This window comes from Triturus cristatus, chromosome 4_1, assembly GCF_964204655.1.
Source record: "Triturus cristatus chromosome 4_1, aTriCri1.1, whole genome shotgun sequence".
NCBI lineage: Eukaryota > Metazoa > Chordata > Amphibia > Caudata > Salamandridae > Triturus > Triturus cristatus.
Window position 1 is genome coordinate 154,519,698 of NC_140585.1, and position 23,630 is coordinate 154,543,327.

The 23,630-nt window shown below is 42.5% G+C and overlaps 1 protein-coding gene across 1 annotated transcript in view; it reads left to right on the plus strand.

The window, feature by feature from the left end:
* LOC146853745 (olfactory receptor 5J3-like) overlaps positions 1-23,214 on the plus strand; it is a 104,754-nt gene extending 81,540 nt beyond the window's left edge. Inside the window, exon 2 of the mRNA XM_085650860.1 lies at positions 22,037-23,214. Within this exon, the coding sequence (XP_085506986.1) occupies positions 22,261-23,214 (954 nt within the window). The 5' untranslated portion in view covers positions 22,037-22,260. The remainder of the gene's footprint in view (positions 1-22,036) is intronic.
* Positions 23,215-23,630: the final 416 nt, after the last annotated feature.

A 23,630-nucleotide genomic window follows, 5' to 3' on the forward strand; every position in this document is an offset into this window, starting at 1 on the left:
GCCAGGTGAAATGGCCGCCATCCACGTTCTCTTTAATTTCGGTCACGTTTACATTAAAACTGGAAGTCCAAGATGGCGCCAATGCACAATGCCGGGATAATGCATATACACTACAATATGGCCACCATCTACGTCAATTTCACTTCCTGTCCCGTTTACACTTATATTGCAAGGGTAAGATGGCACCGGTGCACAACGCTGGGATATTTGGAACCGAGAGGAGTACTCTTCTTATCGGTATGTGTCGTCATATTGGATTTTGCTAAGATACTCGAGCGCGCCAGTGGTTTGATAATTTTTTGTCGTTATGCGTGTCATTTATTTTAATTGTGTTGGCCTCTCGTGTAGAGTTATCAGGTTAATGGGTATCCATGTCCTGTTTATTTTCAGGTACACACATGGTTTAAATAGTGCTGTGTTGAATGGATAGAATATGACAGAGTTCATATCGGTACATGTTGTCAATTTGGTATTGCTAAGATATTCGAGCGCGCCATTGGTTTGGAATATGACAGAGTTCGTACTGAAAACAGATGGTATACAACCAAGTGCATCCTGATAAAGATGGCACTTACGAACATGGTAACACGTTTATATGTAGGTGACACAGTCTTTATTTGATCTCACAGGTTGCAGAGAGAAACCTTCCGAGTGGTCTCAAATTCTGAAATTGAATGCAGACAATTAGACGTGTGAGTGCTGATAATGTTAAGATAGATTTTTTGCTACACTTGAATTTAATTTCAATAAGAAGACTGACTTGCTTTGGCTTTCTTGACTCACAGACTTTGGATACAGATTGTTCTTGGTGACATACCATTGGATGCATTTATTTGTTGGTTGTGAGGTGAGCAGGCTACTGAGAATATGACTTGCTTATAGCACATAAAAAACAAGCACGATGTGGTCTTTTCCTGATGGGGGCACGATTGATATATGCGTGGTTCAACAGGGATCGTCTTCGATATTCACTATACTCGCTCCGATAACTTTCTGTGGACTTACTTTTACATCTTTTCATGGACTGAATTGTCTACTCTATTTTGGACTCTATCCTAATTCCCACTTATTATTCTCATTTTCATTTTTGTTATATTTCACCAACTTACTAACCAATAGGGATGAATCACAGAACTCCCTATTATCACTGTTGCAACACCTGGTGACCTGGTGATGGGTGTATTGCAACATTTCGCTCTCGTTCATTCCTTACATAATAATTGTGTTCATTTTAGCCCTGATGAAGCCCAGTTGTAATTGAGCGGATGAAACACGTGTTGGCTTGGCTTAAAGCTGCTGTCTACTAAGACTTTTGTACAGGCTTGAATTGCTGTCAACCATGATATTTGTACAGATGAAAGAACAAGAAGAATATGAACATCTGTAAGAATAAAAGACATTCGACATTAACAAACAATATTACACTACTTATTGTATTGCTGAGTGCTTGGAGCTTAATATTTCAGTTCCTGAAGTTGTTGACGTCCTTGTGGAGGTTGTCTGTGGAGGTAGGCTGATCAGTTCGGAGGGTGTTAAGTCAGTCAGCTTCTGTGATTTTTCCACAGCTGCGGCTAAGAGAGCTGTACCTGGAAGGGGTGTTGACTTGAGGTGTGTTGATTCAAAAGTAAATGATGGAAGTGGTCAGTCCATGTTAGCTGTGTGGTGGAGCTGTATTTGATGCTGTCGCTTACAGTAAAAATGGGGGTCCAGTGCTTGCCCTGCAGTGCGTCTTGGTTCTGTGATGAACTGGTTGAGCCCCATGTTGCTCAAGCTTTCTATAAGTTCGGTAGAGCAGGGGTCGCTTTGATCTTCCAGGTGAAAGTTGAGGTTGCCATGGAGAATGTAGGCACTGGAGTCGATAGAGGTAGCTCGTGGTCTGGGTGGTCGGTAGGCAAGGGTTTCTTTGGGGTGAATTTTCAGAGCTTTACTGCTTGAAATGCAGGTATTCCATGAATGGGGTGGCATTCTCTGAGGATGTTGTGCATTTGATCGATACCCTTTAGATGACAGTAAATTCTCTTCCTGGCTTGTGAAGGCAGTCCTGTAAGTTGTAACCTGCTGGGATTGCGATAGCGATAGCAATGTTGGGAGCTGATGAGGGGTTGATCCAGTTCTCTATGATGAAGACAATGTTGCATGCGTCACTGCTCAGAAAGTCCCATATTTTGGTTGTCTGTTTGCTGAGTGATTGTGTGTTGAGGAGCATGAATGTTAGTGGGTGTTGCTGGCAGGTTTACTTTGGCATGCAGTGCAGGGTAGGAGTGTAAGTGTTGTTGGTGCTTGTGTGGTGGGGGTGTTGGTAATGGGTTTTGAGGATGCTGTTAGTATTTGCATGTGTGGTGTGGGTAGGTGGCTGATGGAGAATCGCCCACGTGAAAACTCCTAGTGTAATGAGAGGCCCAGCAGTAGTTAGCAAAATACTGTCTGGGGTATAGCAACCTAAGGAGTGAGGCAGAGTATCGCTGGTCCGCCTTCGGACAAGGGTTCCTGATGCTGTGTGTGGTCTATATGAGGACGTTCATAGATGGGCTTTGCTTTAGCAGGCCCGCTGCATATCCATGTTGCAGCTATTATTAAGTTGATCCTAGGAGGGGGAGTAGTCCAGGGTGCCATGATGTCATTGCCTGTGCTGATGGGTGATGGTAAATAAAGTACTCATGCTTGGCTTCTTCTTTTAAAGACAGGTTTAGCAGCAAAACCAGCAGTGTCACTTCCTGTCCAGATAGATGATGGCAAATTCAGTGATGACACTTTCTGTACAGGCGGATGATGGAAGATCCAGTGCTCCTGTTCTGATGGGGATGGGAAATGAAATCTTGCTGAGCTTTGTCTTTTAAAGATGTTTTTGGCAGGAAAACTAGTAATATCTCTTCCTGTCCAAATGGATGATGGGATATTCAGTGATGTCACTTCCTGTACTGACGGGTAGTGGGAAATTTAAAAGTAGGTTTTAACAACTGTCAAAAGGGCTATTTTAACAAGCCTGTAAAGGTTTTAGGCTTCTGCAGTCAAGATACACAGGGTAGGCCTGAAGCCATGTTTTCTTTGTCACTCTAATGGATGGCGCAATCAGTGCTGTGGTCCACAAATGTGATGTTTAACTCCCCATGCTATTGATTTCTGCACCACATACTATGGCCCTATAGGGAAGTTTAGAATGCCAATTAGGGTTAAGCCAACGTTGACATGTTTGAAGGTAGGGCACAATAACTTTAGTCCTGTTTAGCAGGGGTAAAGTGCATAGAGTTTTAAGTCCAGCAAAAATAAACTCCAGAAAAAGGGAAATAAATGGGGGTTACGATGCTTAAAAGGCAGATTTACTACAAAATGCACATGCCTGATCTTGGTCTCTCTAGAAGAGAGACAGAGTCAACAACAAATTCACATGACCCTGCTCATGACTGATTTATTACATGACATTCAAGATTGTGGTAAAAAAAACTCTCCAATATAAAACACTGCCACTATCGAAGATAAAGCTGCTGTTGTTTGGCTTCCAAAGGTGGAAGAGCTAGCATGGAAAGGGATTCCAGATAAGCAGATCTTTGGGCCATCATACAAATCACCTGTTCCCAATCTTGACATTGGAATAACATGCACAGTTATCTTGCTGCTACTTCTAGGTGTAAAGAAAAACAGGAGGGTTTTGATTGTTCACATTAAGAAGCACAATGTGGCTGATTCTGTTCAGCAGCCCTCTATTGACACCAAGGTGCCTCCAGACTGGAGCAGTATATCCCCTTACTACTCTGGAGGAAGTATCCATATAGAGTACGGCCACACTGAAAGCATTATCCTCATTCCTGAGTCTGGGTAGCCTTCCGTATTTCCACCTTTCCACCTGGAACCTCATCCTATCATTTCAACAATTCCATCATTGGCAACAGTTGTTTACTCTGACCCAACAACAGAATGTACATCAATTGAAATGATGCCTGTGCAAGAAACTGTACTATATGAAAATGTTGAAGAAATTGTACTTTATAAAAATGATTCTGATCCACAATTTGAAATCAGAGAAATAATCATCTCTCCAAACAATCACCCCAGCAAATAGCTGCTTCCTTGTTGCTGGTTTTGCAATAGTTACAACTCCCACCATGTTCATTCATCTGGGTCGCTACTGATAAAATGCAGCCACATATGGATCATAATGCTGATTATGACTTTATTACTGATACTTAGAAACTATATTCCCATAACCATAGTCTTCTTTACTCAGAGCTAAAAGGACTAATTATGTTGCTTGTCTTGTGCTTGAAGGTATCATTTGGGAAAAGGTTCCTTATCAAATTATGGGTCTGACAGAAATTATTCAAATTCATGAAGTTTTTTAAATTTCCTTGTATGACATCATCATCCCTGGTCTTTTTGCAAGCTTGTGGGACATAAACGCTGTTTGAATATTTGTGACTAATTTGACTTCATATGCTCAAGAAAGAAGATATCCATCTTATCTTTTGCTTTCATCATTATGGACACCATTATGTTCACTAATCCAACAGGTCAAGTGAAAAATGTAACTCCATACACTCCATACAGTGAGAGTATTGCAGGACCCCAACAATAAACAGTCCAAACATTTCAAGAAAATGTTTTCTCATTTAAACAGGGATGACACATCTAATCAATTTACATTTTATTATTATTTCCAAGAGCCAGATAAGCTGAACATATGTTGCTCAGTAATCCCTGGCATATTCACTTCTCATAGTTTATTGATTAATTTTCAGAACAAAATTATGCATAGTGGAAAGGATATATGAATGACGAAAGTGAGCAGAAAATTAAAGGCATTGATCCTAGTTCAGAGCATCAAGTTTCACATGCAAATTATATTTTTAAATAAGATTGTAAAAGACAACTTGCATAAGCTTTGTGTCTCTTAGCTTTTTTAACTAAATCCACTAATGTAAAATTTATTTAACACTCTTTACAGATTAAAAATGGAGGGAAAATATTAGTAGTAATGATTTAATGAAATGGTGAAGAATGGAACATATGATTTGGTCAATAGATACTGATATAGGGCTTTATTCGGAGTCTGGTTGTTTACGGACCACCAGACTCACTGTGGCAGACTCCCGACCACCCTATTACGACAAGGGCATTCTGGCTACCCTGAGACCATCGCAACTGCCTCAACCACCAGGGAATCGCCGTTTCCTGGTGGTTGCGTTTGTTGTCCTGACGCTGCAATATGCTGGGAGGGACTGTTGCGTTGCCACCAATCATATTATGAGTTTCTTCTCTGCCACAGTTTTCATGGGGTTGGGACCGCCATGAAAAGTGTGGGGGGAGGAAACAGAAGGGGTCCTACAGTGCCTCCTTGTGCCTCATGCCATGTGAATTCACACAGAGGGGCACAACTTGTGCCTCCCTGTGTGCATTCACCTGATAGAGCGCTTTCAGACTCTATATTGAATGGGTGCACTATATTCATGGTAAAAATGCACTCACTTATATTCTTATTGTTTACAGTGTTTATGATCATTAACATGTATTAAGTAGAACCATTTAAACATTCATTATAGTGAAATGTTATAGTATGATTATGTATGTATCGTAATGCCTGCATATATAAAGCGCAGGACAGTCTTATAGCCACATAATGTAACTGTGTTTGATTTAAGTTGCCCGAATTCATAGGCCCACGACTGCAGTTGTTTTTGCACCTCCTTGGCTTATCAAAAAATAAATAATTAAATGCATGTTGTTTTTGAGAAATAGCAGTGTTCTCATCCTACTGCAGGTGTCGGAATGCCAACTCGTTATTTTCAGATTGGAAAAGATACAAGAGATGCTTTGAAGAGGGTTGGAAGCGAGAAGGGAGGATGCCTTTCCTGTCTGGCTGGCCTGGGAGCCAAGGTCGACTTGGTGAACAAAGAAAATTAATTAAGAGATCATGCATTCGCCAGATAGAAAAAGTTGCAATGGAAAGTTTTACTAGGATGACTCAGTAACAATCGAATTCTATATTGTATGATGCACAGGGACAGAGACCCCAGACTTCGCTGCCTGCTAGCTTTCGGTGAGAAGGGAGCATCTTAGAACTAGCTCCCTAAGCATTTTAACCCATTTGACGTGAGTACTTCTTAGGAAGTCAACACGGGCTGACACCTGTGGGAATTGATGGAAGGGTATGAGATAGCACCTCTTTCGAGTACAGCGCAGGTACAGATTTGTTTTAATGAAAAGAGATTCAGACTCTGCATCCATTTTGAGTTGTATTCTGATTTTGGAATTTACTATTATCTTCCTTTTATGCCGAATCACTTATAATCGTAGAAACGGCTCTGTATTGATTTTTCTATATCTATATATGTTAATTTTGAGATGTGTATACATCTTATTATTCTTGGCTTTATAATAAATTGACAACTCCAAAGTCGGAGTCCGTGCTCCTTTCAGGTATGATATATTGACGTACCGTTATGAAGTGTTTCTTCCCCTCCATCACTTTTAGTAGGTACATAAAAGACCGTTGTTGCTAAATTCTAGGAAGAAGAAAAGGGTGCAATTTAGCGTGAGCACACCCCAGTACCTGCACAGCATGGACAGCAGCATTGCATGCCGTGCAGGTACTGATTTTGACGTCCCCATTGCAGTGTCTATTTCCTAGGCAAGAAAAGTCCGCTAGACAGGAGAAAACCCTTGATCTGTGTGCGCTTCCTACACAGGTTTGGTGGTGAAAGGCTGTCCCACACCTGCACCATCAAACTCAGAATAAGGCCCTGTAGTTTCTGTCTAAAAGCTAGAGGCTCATTGGTAAGTACACCAGAATGGCAGATATTGAGGCAAGATGGTGACTGTGTAAGCTTACATGCTCGGTGTCTCTCCTCACCAGACTAATTCAGGTTAGCTTAAGGCATATACTTACAGATTCTCCTCAAGATCAGGAATGATTACAGCTGTGCTGGGCGTCAGGAGACATGGCTCGGAGCTGCTGTGGAGCTGAAGCGTGTTCAGCTTGTGTAGCTGGAATCATGTGGGCAGTCTTTCGGGGATTGTCCGACCTCTGGCACAGCAAGCAGTATCAGCCTCAATGCTCTGAAGGCTGAAAAGAGCACACACCCGTAAAAGCATGCCACCTAAATCCCAATATCCGCTCTTGTGACTGGCTATGAGAGAATACTGTGGCACCTTTGCGCACTGAGGGATCAACATGCTTACTTAGAAGAAAATGAGACAGAAACACCAGAAAACATCAGACAAACTTAAGACAGACTTAAGACAGACTTAAGACAGACTTAAGACAAACTTAAGACTAACTTAAGACAGACTTAAGACAGACTTAAGACATACTTAAGACAGCCTTAAGACAGACTTAAGACAGACTTAAGACAAAGTTAAGACAAAATCCTAACTTAAGCCTGTCTTAATTCTGTCTTAAGTCTTAAGTCTGTCTTAAGTTTGTCTTAAGTTTGTCTTAAGTCTGTCTTAAGTTTGTCTTAAGTCTGTCTTAAGTTTGTCTTAAGTCTGTCTTAAGTCTGTCTTAAGACAAAATCCGAACTTCTGTTAATACAAAAAGTAGTAAGTTTAGGATATTGTCTTAAGTTAGTTCTGTGAATTGGGCCCAATGTGATTATGTTATATTCACATGTGGTCATGTGCTAAGTGTTCAGTGAGAGGTTTCTTCCCTGATCTGTTTGGTGAGGAGGTGGTGCAGCTGCAAGCAGGTCAGGCAAAGCACGAAAAAAAAACAAACAATACAAAAGGGAAAGAAACATAAATATCAGTCCAAACAAACGCAGAACCCAGGCCCACCCTAAATCGGTCACAGCCAGACACTGCCATCAGTGATTGGGCAACTAGTACAAAGTCTGCTCAATGATAGGGGTGGTCCAAGACAGCCTTCACTTAATATTACAACCTAGTTCCCCATGGATAATCCAGGAGAAGGATATCCCTTTCTCTCCCCTCACGTTACAACTCTACGTCTGACCTTTCATTCTCCTTCCATCCCTTCAAGGGACCCTGGGTATGAAAAGAAACATCGGCAAAAGGATATAAATCCGGCAGCCAGGCACTCTACAACAAGTCTGTAGTGGCTAGGGGGCTACCTCGCAGTTCCTCTGGTAGTTCTATCACCTGCGAAGCATCCTGCAGTGCCCTGGTCTCTTAATCAGAGTGTCTGCCCTCTGTGCTGGGTAAGAATGCCTATTCCGCTGCATCCAACTACTCTATTCTGCTCAACACCACCTGTACTTTTGACTGTTTGCCTTGGATATTCCTAGTCGAATGCCTCCTGTTTCGCTGAATCTTCCATCAAAGCCTCCTGATCTTTTGAGAGGAGCGATAATGGTCACTGTGGTAATGTGCATCTTTTGTTATCATATGTCTTTCTGTGGTGCACTTATTAATTTTTACATAGAGTAGTTTTTTTCCACAGTCTTTTCTGCTGCTGCAGATAATTTTAAGTGGAATATATATTTGAATTGATTCGGTGAGTGACAGTTGGCTGAGAATTGTTTCTTAAAGGGTGGTTGTAGTTTCCTATGGATGAATAAACCTTAATTTTGGACTACTATTGCCTCCTTGGATTATTTGGGAATTTCGGACTTCACAGTCACCTCGTGTTTTAAGCCAGGTCGATGTCTCCTTGGGTGTCAGGAAGAACAGTAACTCACTGCCTGAGACAACCCTTAGTTTTGGTGGGAATAATAGTGTGCATATGATCTCCAGAGTCCGCAGGCGGTGCTTCACCTTACAGAACGTATATCGCGTTTTTCGTACCTCAACTGTGTGATCTGGAAAGATTGTTTCAGTGTTGTTTTCTTTAGTCCAGGGGCCTTAGTTCTAGCAAGCTGCAGGATATTGTGCCTGTTTCTGAAGTTGAATAATCTTTCTAGCACCGTTCGGGTGGGGCTCGTGGGGGCCAGAGGGCATCCTTGGCACCCTGTGCGCTCTTTCTGTGGACAAGAACAATAATATCTTAGCCCCAAGAAAGTGGTCTGCCAAACGTGTCTCTAGTAACAAGTTCATTCCTAGACCTACCGCACATTTGGGGAGGCCCACCACTCTGATATTGTTTCAAGAGGAGCGCCTTTTGACGTCATCAGCTCTGGTTCGCATAAGCCCCACCTCTCTCTGAAGTGTTTCGATCTGTTGGTCTTGGTCTGTCACAGAGGGATGAGCAGTCGCCAGTTCTGTTTCTGCATCTCATACTCTATCCTTTAGTTTACTTCTAATCCTCATGGTGGAACCCTACATTGATCATCAAAGCGTCCAGTTTCGGCTGCCCTCATTAGAGATCGAGAAGGAATTTGACACCTTGGGTTGGAACTAACTTGGATTTGGATCAAGGTTCCCCATGTGGATATAGGTCCTCTATGATTCTCCCATGGCCAGGCTACACATGAATGATAGTATTTCAGACAGTTTCAGACATTTTTCCCATTGAACGCGAGAATAGACAAGGCTGCCCCCTGTCTCCCATATTGCTAACCCTGGCCATGGATCTGATAGACTGCCTGATGTGGGAATGAGCATTAGATGTAGATATCGGGTCGCAGAGCACTCAAAAACAGTTTCCATGTATGCTGAGAACTCTGATCTATCTGAGGGCAGACCAGAATGATTCTACCGGCAGTTATGTCAGTTTTAGACTACTTGGGCAATGTATCCGGATCCCTGATCGATTGGGGGAAATCTTGCCTTTTCCCTCTGCTGCAGTCACTGGCACGGATGCATGATCCAGGTGTAGACTTGCCCCTATCATGGGAATATGACACTATCAAATACCTAGGGGTCTATATTTACCACCTGGAGAAAGACCCAATAGATAATAGCATCGGTAAGGCACTCACCTCAGTCAACCAATTGCTGCCCTTTTATATGCAGCTGCCACTGTTGCCTATGAGTAAGGTGTTCATAGTGAAGATGTTAATACTTTCTTAACCCCTTTGCAGTACTTCCAGTGACATTGAAGAAAACATTGTTTCTGGAGCTGCGTCACCTGCATGCCTCCCTGATTTGGAGTGCTAAGAGACATAGAGAAGTTGTCTAGATTATGAGGAGCTTTAATACACTGCAGCTCAACTACAGTGGCTGTTATGCTGGCTGCATGACACGTTGATTCCTGAAAGAGATTTGTTGAGCGTTGATCTTGGAGATGTCTGGTTGTTGAAGTGGTTTGCGTCATGCCCCTCCTACCACACGATGCTGAATGTCTTAGTGAAGATGGCAGTATGGTGATGGCAGAAATATATACATCACGGACAGAGAAGACTACCATATGTACCTAGTCTGCCATTATATGGGTGCCCCCAACCTATAGGACTCTGATGTCGATTCAGATGCTTGGATGGTAGCAGAATACACAAAATGGGGGTACTTGGTGGTAGAAGGAAGGCTATGCACATTTGAGGTTCTGTTGGAAGTGGGCAAACTAGGTCCAGGACAATTTCTATTGTACTCAGCCCTCCGTGATGTGGCCAGTAGAATATGGGACCCCAAGAGGGATCTGTTGCGGGAAGCTGGTCGGCTTGAACTGATGCTGACTTTAGCAAGCTTAAAACAGGGTATTTCCATCATCTATGGAGCTTTGAGTCGGGACCCTTCTGATCCCAGCTCCCTGACCTTTGATGAGTGGTGGGAATCAAATTATCAGAGATTTTTGGGGTCCGCAAGTCAATTTATTTGAACGTCCAGTTCCATTTTACTCAATACAACTACTTGCATCACACATACCTGTCTCCAGGTAGCATAGGCAAAATGTACTCAGGCACGGGAATGCAATGTCCTTGATGCCAACAAGTTGAGTTAGACCATGTCAACATGGTGTGGTTATTTACAGTAATGTTGGACTATTGGCAATCAGTGAACTCCTGTATCTCTGCTATCACAAACTCTATCCATCCCTCGACACCCCGCTTGATGAGCTTCTGGGATCTGGCACTTGCCCTTGCGAGATGTTGTATTGCCATGTCTTGGAAGGCAGCGACTGACCCACCTCCACTTACAGTATGGCAGACGGATGTTGTTCGTTGGGCCTCGGCAGAGCTCTTAGTTGGGCTGAAACAGGCATCAGAGGTGTAAGCTCTTTGAACAATGGGATGACTACCTATCTAGATTGAAGGGTCTGCTCTCTAAGACTGAGTGAAATGTAGAGGACTGAATGAGATGCCTTGGTGGTGGGTGGTCCCCTGATAACAGTTATACGCTATGTATTCATGTTGGGCACGGAGGAAGGGTGGTGTGGAGCAGGAGGTTATGTTGGGCTTGGTTCTTTTATATGGGTTCATTAACTGCCTGGCTAAACTTGCCCCCCATTTTGCTTCCTCAGGCATAGCAGGGGTCAATTTCGCATGATATTGAATGTTCTTGTTCCTTTCTCTTCTATCTGGACTTTTGACCAGGCTCCTATGCCCGGCATAACTGAACTAACCTCGCCTGTTGATTATTGACGCTGTATCTTGTTGTATAAAGGCATTTGTTATAAGAAACTTCAATAAAATTATACATTTTAATAAGGGAAGGTGTTCAAAGCCTGCACTAAAACTGGAGAGATGATCGTGACTGTGCAAAGTAGTACTGCGACCCTGGGGACAGACCTTTGGGAACTCAAAGGTCAAGCTGAAGTTCAATTCTCCCAAATTACAGATATTAAATGCAAATTTGCCGATAATGAGAATAGACAAATGCGAAGTAAATTATGTATTCTTGGTTCAGAAGAAGGGGTGGAGGGCACTGATATAAAGGCACTTGTGTTAACTTTGTATAAAGGTGCCTTCCTTGAGCTATCATCCTGGAATTGGAACCAGGAAACACAAAGAGTCCATTGTTTATCTCTCATGCTGAAAAAACAGAACAAACAACAGGCAAATTGTTTGGCCAAATCCAGAACTTTTAATATTTATTTTGGTCACGTTTTACCTAGGCAGGCCATCTGCGAGAAAGCACAACTAGATGCCAAACATAGTTTCAAGGACCCTCGTTCAACAGGTCAGATTTCTGTCACACAACTGTAGAGAGAAGGTGGAGAATGAGGCAGTTCCTTAAGCCATGTCACGAAAATGGAGCTGAAGCATATTTGATGTACCAGACTCGACCCAAGATCATCTTTAAGAATATTAAAAGAGTCTTTACTTCAGAGGTTAAAGCCAAGGAGTACATTGATGAATTTGCTAAAACTAATTGAAAGCCTTTGATATAATAGGATGATATGCAATGCTAACAAGTTGTATTGTTATTTTCACACCTTACTGGTACTAATGATTGTAGTTGTTGCAACCTGGTAGGGGCCGAGCACGGAGCCCATCAATCAGGCCAGTTCAGGTCCTGGCTGTCTCAAAGGATAAGACAGTGAAAGTGTGGGGTGGGACACTCTACTTAGGGGGGTGTTTTAAAGAGGGGGGCTCAGGGGAGGTGTTGGGTTGGTGGGGGAGCACTACACAAGAGTAGAAATATAAATGATCAGCGGTGGCTCCTCCTCTATGGCAGAGGAGCGTCACCCCCCTGGCCAGTATCTAAAAAACTTGAAAAATAAAACAATAATAAAAAACGTTCAAAACCTGTCTTATTGTGGTTTTAATTTTCTTTTGCCAAGTCCTGGGTGCGGGGCCAGGGTGGTGACAGGCTGGAAGGGGAGTGTTGGGCACGGCCTTCACTGCCCATGTGGTTTTGGCTAGCCCTACCCAGCCTGGCCAAACCCACATGCGCAGTGAAGCTCTATTCAACCCCAGCTGCATTGCTGGTTGCAGAGAGCAGCACAGTCTCCCATTCTGCCCTGGAACGCAAATCATCAGTGCTCAGGCCAATCTTGAAGCTGCTCTCATGCATGAGAGCAGCTTCAGGAATGGCCACAGGGCAGTCTGGGAGCCTGTGCCTGCCTGCCTGTAGTGGAGAGGATAGGAGCAGAAGAGCACAATCCTATATGGCGCAAGGTAAGTTCTTTTCTATTTCTCCCTGCCCTTCATCATTGACCCTACTGCCCCCTCCCCCATCCGCCTCTCTTGCCTGACACGAGCAGCTCCTGTAAATGATCTAAGACAAGTTTATCATTGAATGTTGCCAGGTGAGGCATAGGTGGAGTATGAAATGAAACTGTATGAGTGGGCCTATTTATTTTTCCTTTGTTGGCAGGGCATATGGTTTACGTGGCTAAGTTCTGTATCGCTTCTGTCAATATTTGTGGTCTGAATAATAAAATTAAGAGACTAACTATCGCCGGAGATTTTAAAGTACTCCATGCAGATACAGTCTTTATGCAAGAAAAGCATATAGAGGGCTCAAATAAAAATCTTTCTGGTTTACATTGGGAGTATGTATGACACAAGGGACAAATATGTGTGGGTTGGCCATTTATGTTCGTAGAAATACTTTTAGGTTTAAACAATATCCTTCCAGTAAATATGGTAGATGAGTGATTACTAAATGTCAGTTTGAAAGGGGCACTATTACAATCTGCTCTGATTATGGATCAAATTTAGTTGACACTACACTATTTGATTATTGGACCCCTGCGCTGGCTGTATGGGCAACGTCAATCATATTGTGTGGGGATATCAATATAAATATAGCCGGAAGACTGAAGAACTTACAGATAAAGGTTATTCAGGGCTGAAGCCAAGAGTCCTTCATGCACTCTATCACCTTAAGAGCAGCTACATTCTAGTTGATATTTTGCATAACAAGAACCCCTTTGGTGCTCATGACGTGATGGTTCCATCATGAGCATGAGTGCTTGTTTGCTCACGAAATCCCTCTCCTGAAAACATTAAAGAGTTTAACTTTTTTTGCCTCAGGAGGTTGGGGTAGAGCTTTCCCAACCTCCCAAGGCATTTTTTTCTAGGTAATGACGATTGCACGCATGGCGTGCTGAGGTCGTTACATTGAAAATGAAACTTAGTTTCAGTGTCACTGTTTTGGTGCTTGTGGGGCTATCTCAGACCCCTGAGCCCTGAAACAGATGGGAGAGGTATCATTGGATATGATTCCCCTCTCTAGTGGATCCCTGCTTGGGGATCACCACAGTAATGCAATCCTCAAGCAGGTATTCCCCCACTAGACACCAGGGAGGGGGAGAGGCCCCTTGGGTAAGGGCCTTGCTCTCCCATTCCAAATGGGCACATTGAGTCTTTCTGACCCCCTCCCCTGGGGGCAGAAAGCATCCTTAGACACCAGCGAATATTTATTTATCAATCGGTGGGGTGGCTGCAAAAAATAGGTATGCGATTGCCCCCACACTGCAGGAGGCAGATGGGGGCACTAGCCCCTGACCTCCCCCCCCCCCCCCAGGAAGCAGAAATCCCACTAGGCAACAAGTATTAGGTTTTTGTTTTTATAAGTAGCAGCGGGGACTGCCCAGAATGGGCATGTCAATGCCCCCACACCAACAAAAAATAGCCACAGTCTTTCTGCCCTACCAGGAGTCAGATAGGGGCAATGGCCTTATCTGCCTCTCCGGGAGGCATAAATCCCACTAGGCTACAGGGATTTTTTTTCCAAATTTCAGGGTTAGGGGCTTCCCAGAATAGGCATGCCAATGCCCGCACCCCTCCAAAAAAATGCCACTGTCTTACTACCCCCCAAGAGGCAGATGGGGAAATAGCCTTTAATCTGCCCCTGTGAGGGGCAGAAAGCCCACTAGGCACCAAGGTTTTTGTAAAATCATATGTAGGGATGGGGGCTGCTCAGAATGGGCATGCCAATACCCCTTCCCCCAAAAAATATTAGCCACAGTCTTTCTGCCCTCCTTGGGGGCATATCAGGGCAATAGCCCCCATTTCCCCCCCCAGGGTGGCATAAAGCCCACTAGGCACTGGCCTTTTTTTTGCAATGTGCCCGTGACAGGAAATGGCCAAAATCGCAACATGGACACAACACGTTTCCACAGAAAACTGACCTTTTTCTTGCAATGTGCATAGCAGTGGATTTTGGGCTCTAGATTAGCGGGCAATAGGGAAACCTAGCAAACCTGTACATTTTTGAAAAAAAGACACCCTGGTGAATCCATGATGTATTTACTAGTGTGGCTATCACCAGGTTGTGTTACCCAGAATACCTTGCATACCGCATTTTTGTAAAAAAACCAACACATTTTCCTCACATTTTTATGATGGAAAGTTCTATAATCTAAGCGGAGCAACAAATTTCCACTAACCCAACATTCCCCCAAGTCTCCCGTTAAAATGGTAGCTAACACGTGTGAGTTGGCCTAGTACCCGCGACAGGAAAACGGCCTAATATGTACAGTGGAAACTTCAAAATTATCCATTATAAAAAGACCTTGTTTTGCAAGGGACTCACCTGCATTTTTGATCTTGAGTTCGGCGGCCATCTAGGGAAATCTATGAATCCCAGACATTTCTGAAAACTAGACACCTGGGAGAGTCCCAGGTGTGACTTGCATGGATACCTCAAAGTTTTCCTACCCAGAATCTTCTGCAAACCTCAAATTGTCCTAAAAGAATTTCATATTTTTCCAACATTTCTTTGTTGGAAAGTGGTGAGATCACTGGGCTGACACAAATTTCCTGGTACCCAGCATTCCCCCAGGTGTCCCAGTTAGAAATGGTTTCTCACTTGTGTGGGTGAGCAAAGAACCTGCGACAGGCAAGGGCCTAAAACGTATTGAGGAGACATCAAAATTATCCGTCACTACACAACCGGTTTGGCAAGGGTTTCACATGCATTTTTGGTCCCGGGCTCGGCGGCCATCAAGGGAATCCTACCAAACCCAGTCTATGTAAGGAAAACAAGATTTGTTAGCTAAATTTGAGTTTTGCAGGGGATTCTGGGTAGGAAAACGTTGTTGATCCATGCAACTCACACCTTCCTGGACTCCATTGGGTGTCTAGTTTTCAGAAATGTCTGGGATTTGTAGGTTTCCCTTGTTGGCTGCTGAGTCCGGGATCAAAATCACAGATGACACCCTCGTAAAACAAGGTCTTTTTGTAGTTGATAATTTTGAAGTCTCCAAAGTACGTTTTGGACCGTTTCCTGTCACCGGCACGTGGCCGATCCACACAAGTGAGGTGCCATCTTTATTAGGAGACTTTGAGGAATTCTGGGTGCGTGCAAGCTTGTGGATCTATGCAGATTCCATAACTTTCCATCACAGAAATGTGAGGAAAATGTTTTTTTTTTTTGCAAAGTTTGATGTTTGCATGGGATTCTTCGTATCAATACCCGGTGACAGCCACACAAATCACCCCATTTGTGGATTGCCCTGGATGAATAGTTTTAAAAAATATATGTTTTCTTAGGTGCCGGAAGGCTAGGGTCCAAAATCCACAGCTAGGCATAAGTATTTAGTTATGCAGCACAATATCCTTGGTGCAACAACATTAACTATTGCATGGTTAAACACTTATAAGGCCCCAAAGGCGAGACCTATTGGCTATGCCAATGTTTTTTAAAGGACAAGCAGTGCTATCAGGCTCCGGCTGCCACTTAGAGGTAGAGAGAGAGAGGTGTGTAGAGACAGGTGGGTAGAGGGAGGTGTATAGAGAGAGTCTTGACTGACTCACTGAAAGCACTGCAAATATAGATAGACCAGACACACTCATGCACAGGAAAGTGGACACATATACATGAACACAAAGGAGCACACACAAAGACACACACACACATGCAGACAAGCATTCAAGCGCAGACAAAAATACACTCAATGAAATACAGGCAAATTGACAGGCACACAAAAACACCCTCTCACATGCACATAAGCTCACACATGCAAGGACAATGCTGCCCATGAACACACACACAACCGTGCATAAAACATGCAGAGATACATATATCACACAGAAAAGCACACAGACATAGCGAGTGAAATAGAGAAAGATGAAAATTATCAAAACTCCCTTGGAGATCCTGAACACGGCACTTGCATTCACATGCTAGATAACCGCAGACAGTCACACGCATGCAGCAAAAGAAACTCATACACTTGCCCTCAAGTGAACACACAAAAGTGTTTAGCCATGCACATACTGCCACACATACATGAACGCATTCAGCCACAAAGGTAAGCAAACACGAAAGGCATGCACGCACAGTAAAACACATGCACAAAGAAGGATAGGCAGTCAAACGTGTGAACCAATGTACTGACACATACAAGTAAGATCTCACTCATTTGAATGAAGAATGCGCAAAACCCATCAGACAGAAAGAGAAGCAAATGGAGAGATGAGCACATAAACGTATGTATGTACACATACCCATGCATGAGCACATACATGTATATCCTCAGTTGCAATGTTACAGGTGCATTGTTTCCGTTAATGAGGTTTACTCTTTCATTGACAAATACTATTCTTATTCACTGTCGTTAAGTATGGTTGGATTATACTGCAGAGAAGGAGATGGGATTTTAGAGAATACTCTTCACTAGTCCTGTTCTTTTCTAGTTTTCTCAGTTTGATGCGTCACAGCCTTTCTTTCTTGTTTTTGTGTGCCTTTGACTGGAGCACCGCCTAGTAAAAAGTAACCTTGTCTTCATCTGCTCTATCACGGGCACAAACCGCTTGAATATGCCAGCACCACCTGAGAGTCTTTGTATAGCATCAAAGATTACAATAATTCCACTTGTCGCAATGAGCCTGATGTGGCTCATTTGGTTTATGGGAAAGGAGGCAGTTCTGTGAACAACGAGAAACATCTAACAAGAGGGACTCTGAGCCAAAGGGAGCGTGCATTGTTGTAGAGCCCATTCATTATGTAGGAGCCCCTTTTGAACATCATCTTCCTACTAGCATAGTGTTTCACCAGCATTGATGTCAAGAGACTGTGCAATCATCATCATGGCTTTTTTCAAGAATGTGCTGGGGTCATTGATCCTGGCTCCATTATCCACACGATCACATACTCTGATGTTCACCCCTTTCCAGCAAAAGCGAAGGACACGCGAGGTCTCTGAAAAGAGCAGATTATGTTCCATCCATTCACCAACTATGGTGTAAGTCAGGCCACCCAAGAGACTAGACACAATGCTCAGATACTGGAAGAAGTAGCCAATGCCACCTACATTTTCCTTCAGTTTCATATCATATCAGTCAGATACAGAGAAGACCCTGCTCTTGCAGAATAGAATGGCCTTACATTATATCTATGTAGCCAAAGTGGGGTGGTCTGGGCGAACGTTTTCTCCAATACAACCTGTAGTATTCATGAACAGATAGAGGACATTACGGACAGTGTGAAGAAATGACAAAAGATTCAAAGTGTCCAAACTTTAACATGAGTGGCATCCGGCCTTGGTTATCGGGGATAATTCGGAACCGTGGAATAGAGATTTTCAAATAATGCTTGCAGTCCTTCTTGTTGTAATAGCACTACACATTCTGATGAACTTGTGTTTGTGTATCATCTAACGTGGTTGCAGCCACACAGGTGTCCCCCATGCATATTCACTGGATATTTTAGAAGTTGATGAAGGATGTGACAATGGAGTGTTCAAAGACTCAAATAATCTGATTTTATGCTGTTGAGTTGTTGCAAGGGCTTCGCCTCTTGGTGCAAAAATGGGACTTGAGAATGTAGAATTTACATATATCCCACTGTTTGTATTAACATATGCACACTTATCACACTGTTTGTATTAATAATTATGATTTTGTTTTTATGCCTGCTTGAAGCGCACTTACACATATTTTAAATGAACTGTTATTTTGCTTTCCTGTGTTGTACATTGCACATTTTAACCCAGCCACTCTAATAAGTGTAACCTCGTTCTGAAGTTGACACAGCGAAGTGAGTATTGCACAAACTAGTAGAGTCTGCTTTTTGCAAAAGACACTTGTATCACACTTCCAAAGTCTCCTCGTATTTTTACCTCCAGAAGATTACTGGGAACGTTGTCACCTTAGATAACAGCGTATTCATGATGCTGTGAGCGTACAAAGTCATAGTATTTGTAAAAGGGTAAACAAAAGGTGGTCAAAGGCAGAATTAAGCTAAATGTGGGTTAGATATTTAAGGGCCAATATTTTTACTTTTACTAACGTAGAGTGAATGTAAAATAAAAACATGCGGGAAGAGGACAACCCATAACCGAAAGCGAAGACACAAGGTACCATGCTTCAAAAAAGTAATGTAATTTTTTTCAGGAAATACTTCACTATGCTATTTCCTCAGTGTTGTTTTCATTAGTAATTGATGGGAAATCCCCTCGAGTATTGCGGTCATCAAGCAAGGGGTGCTCTTAGTTATTGTTCAGACTTCTCAAGGGGATGCCAAAGTTGAGTTCACTAATATAAGTTTTTAGTCGGTTTCACGCAGTTGCCTAACAGTGGTAAACGCTCTTGCTGCGTTTTTGTTTCTGTTTGGGAACCAACAGCAGATATTTTTAGATCTGGGGTTAGCTGAGACCTTTTGATTTTACTAAAATGACACACATAATATCCTTACTTATAGGGCATTCGATCCATTCCTCTTCATTCATTGATCTGGTGTTGTGTCCTTCACGTTCTTCTTCTGCCCACTCTAGCATAAAACAAGGGGCAGCGGGATACCCCCACTTCAGCCATTGGCTAACTTCACTTTGAGTGACGGTATTCTGCTCATTCACCACCAGCACACCCACACACAAGGTAGCTCCCTTCAGTGCCAGGGAGACATATGGTAATGTGTGCTTCACGAGACCAACAACTATTTTTGCTTTTAGCCCATGTTTTAATTTTCTTATATTGGTGAGGACCTGACCATTCCGCCGACAATAAAGTTTCACAAAAACCATGACAAAACAAAATAAGCATTGTCAAAAGGCTGGCAGCTTATGCCAGACTTGTTGGCTTTGCCAGTGCTTATTTCTGCCTGAATTCAGATGTGTATTTGATTCGTAAGGATTACGTAAGGAATAGTGTATCTTATGAGTCTAGGTGAGCGTCTTCAACTTTATTCTCTAATTGGTATCCAAAGACATTTGCAAGGAAGTAGTGTAAAGTGGTTTGTCATACACGCATATGAACAATTGCAGAAACCAAATACCCCTCCCCCAATATTTGTAATTATGGTGAACATGCTGCATTGTAACACAAAAGCCCTTGAATGCAAGAAAAGTCTCAGATATACGTGCAGAGCTCTGAACTGAGCAGCATTTAAGGTCCAGGTTCAAGGCCTTCTCTCCAGGTTTGATATTTAACCTGCTGCGAATGAGAGCTCGGCCCAACTGCAAATGCGTGAATCTAACTTTGAAAGAGTGAGACTTGAAGTTTCTGAATGCGCCATCAACCATGGTAATAAGAACTGCATTAACCTGCATAGGCATGGTTATGCACTAGTTCCAGTTGATATATAAGGTCTTGCTTTTACTGGTTGTTTTAATTGTAAAGTGGAGGATCGTTGCTGTTTGCTATCGTTTCGTGTAGTACTAGTAGTTTAAGCGGTGTATAAATTAGGATACACTTTGCGGATATGGTCGCCACTTGCTCTGGTTTTCGAACTGTGCTCCCAATAGTTACAATGTAAATGTTTATTTTCTGTGCGGTCCTGAAAATAACCTTCCAAGCACATTTTCATTTGGCGCCCGGCCTCTAAATTGGCTCACGGAGAACATCAAAGCGGCCGCGAAAGTGAAAGTAATTGCGGTAAAGCGCGACGCGCGTGCCCGTGCATATGCACTGTAGCTCTAGGCTGGCCTGGTGGCACATTTTGGAGCCCTCTCAATAAGTCTTGCCAGATCAGCGCATGCGCTGGGTCAGGCGAGACCTAAAAAAGGGCCTGTTTTCACTGGAAAATATAATGTGTCCACTTTGCGTTTTGGGCTGTTTCTTGTCGTGGTCACTAGGTCCCCCACAAAAGTAGTGAGGTACCATTTTTATTGACAGACATTGGTGAATGCTGGCTGGGTGGAAGTTTGTGGATCCAATCAGATTCCAGAACTTTCCATCACATAAATGTGAGGAAATTACTTTTTTTTCCAAAATGAATTTAGAATTGTGTCTACTTTTCTGAAATGTATAGTTCTTCCTGGATCCATTATTGGTTTCACACCCATTTCTGCCACTAACTGGAAGGAGGTTGAAAGCACAAAAAATATGAAAAATAGGCTGTGCCCCAGTAAAATGCCAAAACTGTGTAGAAAAGTTTGGTTTTCTGACAAAAGTCTGCCTGTTCCTGAAAGCTGGGAAGATGGTGATATTAGCACCACAAACCCGTTATTGATACTTTTTGCAGGGAAAAAACTGACACTTTCTTCTGCAGCATTTTTTTGCCATATTGTCCTAAAGAAATGAAAAATTGCTGTATTTGGGCCAATTTCTAGGTTCCACCCAGGGGAATCCACAATCCCTGGATACCTTTAGAATCCTCAAGATGTTTGAAGAAAAGGACGCAAATTTGGCATGGATACCTTATGTGGCAAAAAGTTACAGGGGCCTAAGCGTGAAATACCCCAAATGAGAAAAAAGAATGGCTTAAACAGTAGGGGGTGGAGGGGGAGGCCTAGCAGCGAAGTGGTTAAGGCATCTGGTCCAGAATACACATTTCTCAGCTACCCATGGGAAGCATGTTTGTTTGGATTATGTTTTTAAATCCCTCATTTTGGCCCAGGGGACACAAATTGAGAAGTTTCCATGAGTCATATCGGACCACTATCCTTTAGTTATCGAAAAACCATCCATTGTTTGATTGGATTTGTTCATGGCCAATGCGCTGGGTTATGGTCTTCACCTAAAGTACAGATGTGTTATATCATGGTCTGGGGAAAGTAGGTGAATAGTTTTATTTGTATCTATTGTGGTTGTGTCTATTTAGTTTTTTATATGGATATGTGCACAACTTCCTACAACATATTTTTTTGAGTGATGTGCACATGGTTCCCTCTTCATAGCCTGTTGATTAGCAGGCTCAGCTGCTTTTATGTTTGTGTTTTAAGTCAGGAAAACCAATGATAGAAAAAAACTACACTATTTGAATCAAACCCTATAATGATCTGCCACGGTAATGGAGGATGTGAGTCCTGAAACCTATTTAACTTGACAACATTTTTACAACAATGAACCTCTTTCTTTGTGAATAGTCATAAGAAGATAAGACCAGTACTGGTTGATACATTTTGTGTTTCTTTACTTCGCTCTTTCTCTTGCAGGAGGAGATTGCTCACATAATGTGGAAAAGAAGTAAAACATTTTGAGATATGGAAGTTCTTCGCTACCTCCAGTTACAATTCAATGGATTATCGATGCAGCAAGAAACTACAATCGGAGTCTAAGTTCAATATAAAATTAATGTCTTTTGAAAGTATCAATTTGTGTTTTGAATGCACCTTTTATATCGTTTTCCATACATAGGAACCATACTAGATTTGCTTTAATGAAGAATAATACAGCTGGGAATGAGTTCATCCTTTTGGGAATTACAGACCTGCCTGAACTTCAGTTTCCCCTTTTCTGGGCATTGCTACTGATCTACACTGCCACCATGTTTGGAAACCTCATCATTATTACCCTTATCTGGATAGATGCACAGCTGCATATTCCCATGTATTCCTTCCTTATTCATCTCTCCTTGATGGACATGTGTACCTCATCAGTCACTGTCCCCAAGATGCTCATGAACCTCTCATTGAGCGTGAAGACCATATCCTTTTCTGGTTGCATTGCTCAATTCTCCTGCTTCATTTTTTTTGCCGGCTCAGAATGTCTTCTTCTAAGCGTTATGGCTTATGACCGCCATGTTGCCATCTGCCACCCTTTGAGGTATGCAGCCATCATGACTGGAAGGCGGTGGGGTCAGCTGGTCACTGGTTCCTGGGCAGGAGGTTTCCTCGGTTCATTGATGCACACAATCGCCACATGTCGATTATCCTTTTGTGGCCCCAGAATAATGCATCATTTTTTCTGTGATGTTCCTCAAGTTTTCAAACTGTCTTGTACTGACCCTTTAATAAATGTTGTGCTTGTTTTTATCTCTGGTGCAAGTGTGGGACTAGGATGTTTTACAATAACTATTATTTCTTATATCTATATAATTGCTGCAATATTGAGAATCAATTCCAGAACAGGTAGATCCAAGGCCTTTTCCACCTGCACATCCCACCTCACAGTGGTCACTTTCTATTATGGAACCATGTTATTTACCTACCTCCACCCTGCGTCCAGTTACTCCATGTCCGAAGGCCGCCTATTGTCGGTGATCTATACTGTCATCACTCCTCTTGTGAACCCTATGATTTATACACTGAGGAACCAAGAAATAAAGGCAGCTCTGAAAAGAGTTCTAAGGAGTGATAAAGGCTTCATGACAAAGAAGATGGCCCACAACTGAGTTCACCATGTATTATACTTCTAATTGTATTTATTATAATTACATTTTGAAAAGAAATATGAAGTGTTTGTTTGCCAAAAAGTAATTCCCACATTATCATTCATAGATATGCCTGGCTATAGACACTTCTAGGCTACTTTCTGGCAAACAACTGCTAAATATACATAAATATTGCCTTTCTACAGAAGTTATGCAGGTTTTGTGTGGCAGTCCAGTGATCGATCAGCAGCGTGTTCTAAACTCTCTAAGATTTACACTGCAGCAGATTTAGGTTGCAATGGGTAGGCTACATTTTTAGAAATTTAAAAATATATTTTAATTAAAGTAAGGTGGCGGAATAGGAAATAAACTTGCTTTATATTGTTATTTTACACCCAAAAGAAATTAAATACAAACTAGAAAAGTACGAAAAAATG